Source organism: Myotis brandtii, unplaced genomic scaffold, assembly GCF_000412655.1.
Source record: "Myotis brandtii unplaced genomic scaffold, ASM41265v1 scaffold406, whole genome shotgun sequence".
Taxonomy (NCBI): domain Eukaryota; kingdom Metazoa; phylum Chordata; class Mammalia; order Chiroptera; family Vespertilionidae; genus Myotis; species Myotis brandtii.
In genome coordinates this window covers 482899-490329 of record NW_005365599.1, presented here as the reverse complement: position 1 = coordinate 490329, position 7431 = coordinate 482899, and the positions used below count along the sequence as shown (strand labels likewise).

Genomic DNA, 7431 nt, shown 5'->3' with positions numbered 1-7431 from the left:
TGTACAGAACTATTAAACAGTGATCACTGCTGTGGGGGCGTCCCTGTAAATAACCCTCCGAGGAGGTAAGGTGATTTCTTTTGGGTAAGTGAAAGGGGCACTATTAACAACCGCACCAGGACGGCAGGCATAAGCCAGACCGTCTCAAGCAAACTGGGACCTATGGCCACTCCAGTAACTTTCCTTAGGAACTTACACTGCCCCCATTATACATTTGTTTGATTTTTATGCATTGTTTTTTGTACAATGAGCAAGGATATTTTTTCAAAATTGTGGATCTTGCTTAGTGGTTGAAACACAACTTTTTTAAATTCTCCATTCTGGTTTTCGGTATATTATACATTTCTACACTGAGCACAGGAATCAGGGCCCTGGTCATAGCGATGTCTCGGCTCATTGGCAGTGACCTTGGGAAAGCTACACACGCCCTCTGAGCCACTGCCCCCACCTTGGCAGGTGCTCAGGGAACCCCGTGTGCCCTGCCAAATAGCATCACTAGTCTGTGGTCCCTTAGCACCTGCTAATGGTTTACAATCAGAGGATTTTTACAAAGAGGAATGTGGGGGCCCCTTAGCCCACTACAGCTTGTCAGGACCTGTGGGCACTAAAAATTGAGGGGGCTGAGGCTGAGGGGTTTTCAGTGTTTTCTCTCCTCCTTTTCAGGACAGAATGGTGTTGCTCGTCGTGGGGAATCTGATTAACTGGTCCTTGTAAGTAATCTTAGGAAGACACCTTTTTCCTCTTTATTAATGTCTCTAACACTGCGGTTTCGCTTTCCTTGGTTGTCATTTTTATAAACAAATCTGAAATTAAGGAGACCATAGGATTGAGCTTGCCCTAGAGACTTGAGAGAAAGGCATTTTTCTCCTGCAAAGAATGCACTAAGAAGCTCTTGTGTACCAATAGTAGCCCCTCTTAAAGCGTTGAGTTCAAAGCATTGAGTTCATTTGCTCAACAAGACAAACATCGAATTAGTGGATAGATTAGATAGATAGATAGATAGATAGATAGATAGATAGATAGATAGATAGATATTATGTCTGTAGTTGCAAAAATGCAATGTAGCTTTAAATATTTTTGAAGAACTTTCCATAAAGGCTACCCAGCCATTTGTCTTAGAGTGCGTGTGTGTGTGTGTGTGTGTGTGTGTGTGTGTGTGTGTGTAAAAGTCTCTTTCCTAGTTATTGTTTCTCCCCCTAGGTCTCGTTCTTCCTACTCCACCTACATCATTCTTCCTCTTCTTTCTCTCTTTATCGGCCCTTTTTCCTGCAAATGGCCTCAAAATAGAACAGTACAATAGACGTATATTTTTTCTAGCTGTATCTATTTTATGCAACCTATTTTCAACTAAAAAATGTGAATGAGTCTGGCCGGGTGGCTCAGGTGGTTTGGACTATCATCCTGTACACCAGAAAGGCTTGTCAGGGCTCGCAGGAAGGAGGCAACCAGTTGATGTTTCTCTCTCTCTTTCTCTCTTTCTCTCTTTCTCTCTTTTCTTTTTTTCTCTTTCATTTCCCCCCTCCTTTCTCTCTCTCTCTCTCTCTCTCTCTCAAATCAATAAAAACATATTCTCAGCCCTAGCCAGTTTTGCTCAGTGGATAGAGTGTCAGCCTGCAGACCAAAGAGTCCTGAGTTCAATTCCAGTCAAGGGCATGTACCTCGGTTGCAGGCTCCTCCCCGGCCCGGGCCCTGGGCAAGGCACATGCAGGAGGCAACCAATCGATGTGTTTCTCTCACATCGATGTTTCTCTCTGTCTTTTCCTCTCTCTCCCACTCTCTCTAAAAAATCAATGGAAATATATCCTCAGGTGAAGATTCAAAAAATATAAGAATGAGTGAGATAATTTATTAATCCCTCAAAGATAAGTAAGTTTAGCTGCTTTTACTAGTGGTTCTTAGCTGATGGGCACCTCTAGGTCAGAGACCTTTGATAGAAAGATAACTCTCTACTTCTGTTGCCCTTTAAGACATATAAGAAATGAAAGAGGTATACCTTCAGGGAAGCCAGAATCTCTTCAGGACAATTTGAATCTTATTGGGGCACCATATGCTTCTGGAAGAAACTCCCCACAGTGCTGTCACCAAGGGCTGCCCTCGGGATAAGGCTTATGCCTGTGCAGGGCCCCTGCTTTACACGGGGATGAGTCGAGATGGACGATTCTTGGCAGTGGTCACCTGCGGGGCTGTTTGGGGCCACCCTTTTAGGGCAGACCCCGCAGACCTGGTGACTGTAAGATGGGGTAATAAATTTTAGCATTAATTTTAAAACCATAGACAGCTATCCAAAGTTGGTCATGTGTTTCAAGCCAATTATTGGGATAATTCTACTTCTAGTACTGTAAGCTAGTCTAACGAAGTAATCTTCAGTGCAAAAGCAAGCACAGTATGTCTGGAGGTGTTCGTTCATTCATTCATTGTGTTGTTCTTTATAATAGTGAGAAACTGAGGGGCGGAGGGAAAACCCTTCGTTGCAACCAGAGAGGAAAGGCAATTCTTTATGGTGCATCCACTTATGGGAAAATTACGATCGATCGTTAAAAATGAATGTGCTGAAGGAAATGCAATCTGTTAAAAGTTACTTATAATATGTTAAAGAGGTTTTTTTTTAATTCCCCTCCTTGCAAAAATGGGAGTGGGGAAGTGAAAAAAGTCAATAATGTCACAAATCCACCTTCGTGGCTGCAAAATAATTCCTCCCTGTGTGCTCAGCGCCCTCTTTGGACTGATCTACCGGCCCAGGGACTTTGCCTCCTACATGCTGGGCATCTTCATCGGTAACCTGCTGCTCTACCTGGCCTTCTACATCATCATGAAGGTAAGCGAGGCGGCTGGGAGCCGCAGCGCCTGGGCCCGCGGCTGAAAGAAAGATAGATCTCCATGTTAATCTTGATTAGTCCTGGAGACACTGGCTTGGGCTGAGGGGATACATGGAGAGATGACATGGGATGTGGTTTTGATTTGAAATGAAAGGACTAGATGTCAAAGGTCTGGGTAGCAAGTCAGTATGAGTTGGAGGTGAAGAGAAATGAGTTAGGAGTTGAGCCTTGAAGTGAGTTTGGGGCTGGAATTTAGGGGTTGAAAATGGGTTGAGGATGAGTTGAATTGGAGGTTCGTTTGGAGTGAGTTGAATGAGTCTGGGGTTGTGAATTAATGATATCTGTTGAGGTGGAGGATGGACAATGAGTGGATTGAATTCAGGGTTTGGAGTTGGATGTTGGATTAAATTGAATTAGGGTTGCTTTGAGATGTAGGATGAACTGAGTAGAGGTAAGTAGCAGTTGCTATGGGTAGGGGGTGGGAATTGTCAGTTTGGTAAGTCAAGCTGGGATCAGTTAGATGAGAGTTGAGTCTGAGGTGGCTTGAATTGGGGATTAGATGTTGGGTTGAGTTTTTTATTTATTGAGATGTAATTCAATACCATATAATTCACTCATTTGAAGTATACAATTAATGGTTTTTAGTACATTCACAGACTGGTGAAACCATCACCACAATCGATTTTAGAACATTTTATCACTCCATAAAGAAACTCCCCATTTCTCCTGAATTCCTTAGCCCTAGGCAGCCACCAAACTATCTTTTGTCTCTATAGTTCTGCCCAACTTGAACACTTCTCAGAAGTGAAATCATATACTCTGTGACTTTTGAACCTGACTTTCTTCATGTAGCATAACGTTTCCTAGATTCACTCATGGTGTAGCATGTATCCCTACTTCATGTCTTTTTATTGTTGAATAATATTCCATTGTATGGATACACTACATTTTATCTAGTCATTCATCAGTTGATGGGACATTTGGGTTGTTTCCACTTTGGGGTTCTTACGAATAATGTTGTTCTGAACATTTATGTGCAAGTTTTTTTGTGTGTGAACATATGTTTTCTTGGAAGCTAACTTTTTGAGGCGGGCCTCTAGTAGCATTTGTGTAGCTTTCTGGAAGCTCAGCCCTCTGAACAGCTGAACTGTGGGAATGCTCGCCCACATCCAGCCTCACCTTCTTCCAGGGAACCCCAGCTGAGTCCCGGGAGAAGAACCGGGAATGTGTCCTGCTGGATTTCTTTGATGAGCATGACATCTGGCACTTCCTCTCTGCCACTGCCCTGTTTTTCTCATTCTTGGTGAGTTGATACCTTTTTGTTAATTTGTCCTCTCTTTACATCTTGTACTCTGTCTTTTTTCTCCTTCCCTCTTTCTTACACCCTCTTTCTTTTTTATTCCTTTCTAATTTCCCTTTCCAATTCTGCATTGTAATTTAATGTACCGATTGTTTCATTTTTTACATTGTATCTTCTGGTTAGTTATTTTTCTTTATTCTTCAATAGTTTAAGACACAGAGTGACAAAATGATTTTCCTTAAGCTTCACAACATTTGGTTAGCCGAACTCACATGCCCAGAATCCCCCAGGCACTGCTTTTGGCATCCACTAAAATTTCGATAGCATTAGGCTATTCCTCCTTATGCTATCTTCACATTCCTCCTTTCAGTCTCAGTAAAGATAAGTCATTTACAAATTCCTGGAGTAGCTAAGGATAGCATCCAGGCCTCTGTTGCCTTCTAACCTATCAGTTCCAAATCTTTCATGTAGTCCCTTCATTTCTTAACCCAAACATCTTCCCAGAAGCCACGCGTATTATAACATCCTCGGAAGATAACTTCCGGCATGCTTCCACATTAATTTTGACTTTCATAATTAAAAACCCATGGTACCTGCACAGGTTCATGACAAATAGGAGTAGGTCAGAGTCCCAATACTGCCCACTTTAAGCAGTCTCTGCTGGCCTTATTGCCTCAATAGTGGAGCAGGGCTACCCCCTGGTGGCCAGTTTCAGAAGTTTACTCTGTATACTCACTCTTGCTTAAGGCTTTTATTTTTGAGTCACTTTCATTAGAGAGAGACAGAAATGGAGTGAAGGGTTCGATGTGGAGAGAGTGATGGTGGAGGGGCCTAAAAATGGAGGAGGAGGATACACTTTATGTGTAGTAACACTTTATGCAATAAGACTTCATTTCCTTTAGGTCTTGACCTAAATGGTCCCTTCAAAGTAAGGACTTCCTCAGCCACCTCTCAACATGTTTTTACCTCCCGTACCCCATACTTCCATGTTCTTGTCATAGTTTGACTTTTATCCTTAGTATATATTACCATCTAACATACTATACTTAGCACATGTTTCTGTCTAACATACTACATATGTTTTACTCATGTATTTGCTTCATGTCTGAAGCCCTCTCCAGGAGGGTAGGGATTTTTTGCCTCTGTCATTGCAAGTTGTATCTCCAGCACCTAGAATAGCACATGGTAGACCTTGATTAATTAATAAATGAGCTATGTCATTAAAATAAGTGCCTGTTCAGGGCACGGCATTGTAGAAGGCCGCAGAAGACATGAAAACGAGTAAAGGCACATGTTTCAATCCGCATGTGTCTGAGAGAGAAAGTAACGACTTACTGTGGCTGTGACTGCGCATGCATTTCATTTCTCCGTCCCTCTCCTTTCAGGTCTTGTTAACCTTGGATGATGACCTGGATGTGGTTCGGAGGGACCAGATCCCTGTCTTTTGAGCCTCCAGCATTAAGAGAGGAGAGAGGGAGCGATCGATCTTGGTGCTGTTTCATGAAAAATGCAGGGCCTGCAGCAAAGTAACCACTGCCAAATACTCCACTCCCCCCCTGTGGAGTCAACTCTGAATATATTCACACAGAGAGGAGAGGAGCGGGGGAGATTCAAACCTGCAAGGGTGGAGGCAGCAGGGAAGCCAGGGCTATGGACAGAGGCGAGCCCTGAAGTGTCAAGAAGCCCCTGTCCCCTTATGTCGCAACTCTGAACTAGACATGAACAACCGCTGCATCAAGTCAACTCGCTATCTTGGGGCCCCTCCCACCCTCACCTGGGACCCACCAGCAATGGTTGAACGATGCTGCGTCCTTCCCTCCAGCTGCCTCCATGCCCACCAGAAACTTGAGGTGGGCGCCCTTTGCACTTCTGCAATGTCTGCTGCTCTAGCCATCTCAGAGCACCAGCTCCTTGTCCAGGGTCCTGTGCTGATGTTGGCTCCTCAGAGTCTGGCAGAGGAGTGGACAGATGTTTTATCAGCACCAGCTGGGCACCTCCTCAGAAGGACTGCTGTGTGTTTCCCCCAGGTTCCTCACCTCCCTAGAGAGACTCTGGATTGGGCCTGTCACACTCCTCCTAACAGGTTGCTGGGGCCAGAATTTGGGTGCTTACCTATTCCTGGTGTCTTCATCTCACTGCTGTGTGTTGACCCCAACGCTCAGGCTCTGCCTTCTCCGGAAGGCCCTGTTACCCCACAGACCAGCTCCAAGATGGAAGGGAAATGAGAGGACTTTTCTAGCAGCAGGAGGAGCATGAGAAATGACCAGCAGGGCTGAGGCGAGTGACATCAGCATCAAGCAAACATGCCTCGCCTTAAGGACTTGGGCTCCTGGAGAAACCCAGCCACGGCAAAAGGGCATCCTCGTGCCTCCAGTTCACACAGCGCAATTCTGCGCCCACATCAGCTTTACGGAAGAAATGGGTGTTTCACCAGGGACACTGCACTGGGGTCCTGTACACTGACCCAGCCCTGAGCTGTCACTTTCTGCAGATCAGGGCCTGCAGACTTGCCCCCAGGAGCAACTCTCAGGCCGATGCATTTTACTCTAACTCTCTAGTTGCAAAGAGCACAGGACATTAAGGATGGCCTTGGTCACACCTGATTCTCATTGTCTCCCCGTACGGTGTTGAGAGCTCAGCATCCCACTTCCCTCCCCACCTGAGAGTCCTACTTTGACCAGGCTCCTTGTTACCTGAGTGGGATGTAATCAGAAACTACGCACACAGATGTGCACACATGGATATATATCTGCCTGTGAAGTCACCTCTCACCTCTGCTTTCCTGATCATTCATTAGAGAAAAGGATCAGCCATTTAAAAAATTTTAAAAAACAACTATTATCCTTTCTCTAAAATATCTGATAATGTTCAAAAACATTATGGAAGTTTGAATAGCAAACTTTCCCTGGTTTTAAAAACACAAAGATGCTTTAAATGAAATGTTGTGATGTGTGTGTGTGTGTGTGTGTTTCCTAAAATACCCCCAAATTTGTAATTGGTCTTCTGTTACTCTTTATTCCTTAAAAATTGTTGGCATTCCACCCTGGAGACAAAATCCTTGCCTCACTTACATGATCGTGGTATGATCACATGAGCTAACACATACTGGTGAAAGTGTTCTATAAAATAAAAACTCGTAAAAAAATATATTGTTGGTTTGCATAGGCCATATGAAGGCCACCTATTAAATGGTTGTGTTAGTCTAACATCTAAAACAAATTTTGAATCTCTTTAACTATGACTGATTTGAATTAATTCGTTTCTTTTAATACCCTAATGGTTACAAATCAAAAAAAAAAAAAAAAAAAAAAGTAC

General features: G+C 43.8%; 1 protein-coding gene across 1 annotated transcript in view; it reads left to right on the top strand.

The window, feature by feature from the left end:
* The window catches only part of SIDT1 (SID1 transmembrane family, member 1), a 51982-nt gene extending 44651 nt beyond the window's left edge, over positions 1 to 7331 (top strand). Inside the window, exons 21-24 of the mRNA XM_014545380.1 lie at positions 664 to 710; positions 2710 to 2855; positions 3959 to 4119; positions 5502 to 7331. Coding sequence (XP_014400866.1) covers positions 664 to 710; positions 2710 to 2855; positions 3959 to 4119; positions 5502 to 5564 — 417 coding nt within the window. The 3' untranslated portion in view covers positions 5565 to 7331. The remainder of the gene's footprint in view (positions 1 to 663; positions 711 to 2709; positions 2856 to 3958; positions 4120 to 5501) is intronic.
* The last annotated feature ends 100 nt before the right edge of the window (positions 7332 to 7431 follow it).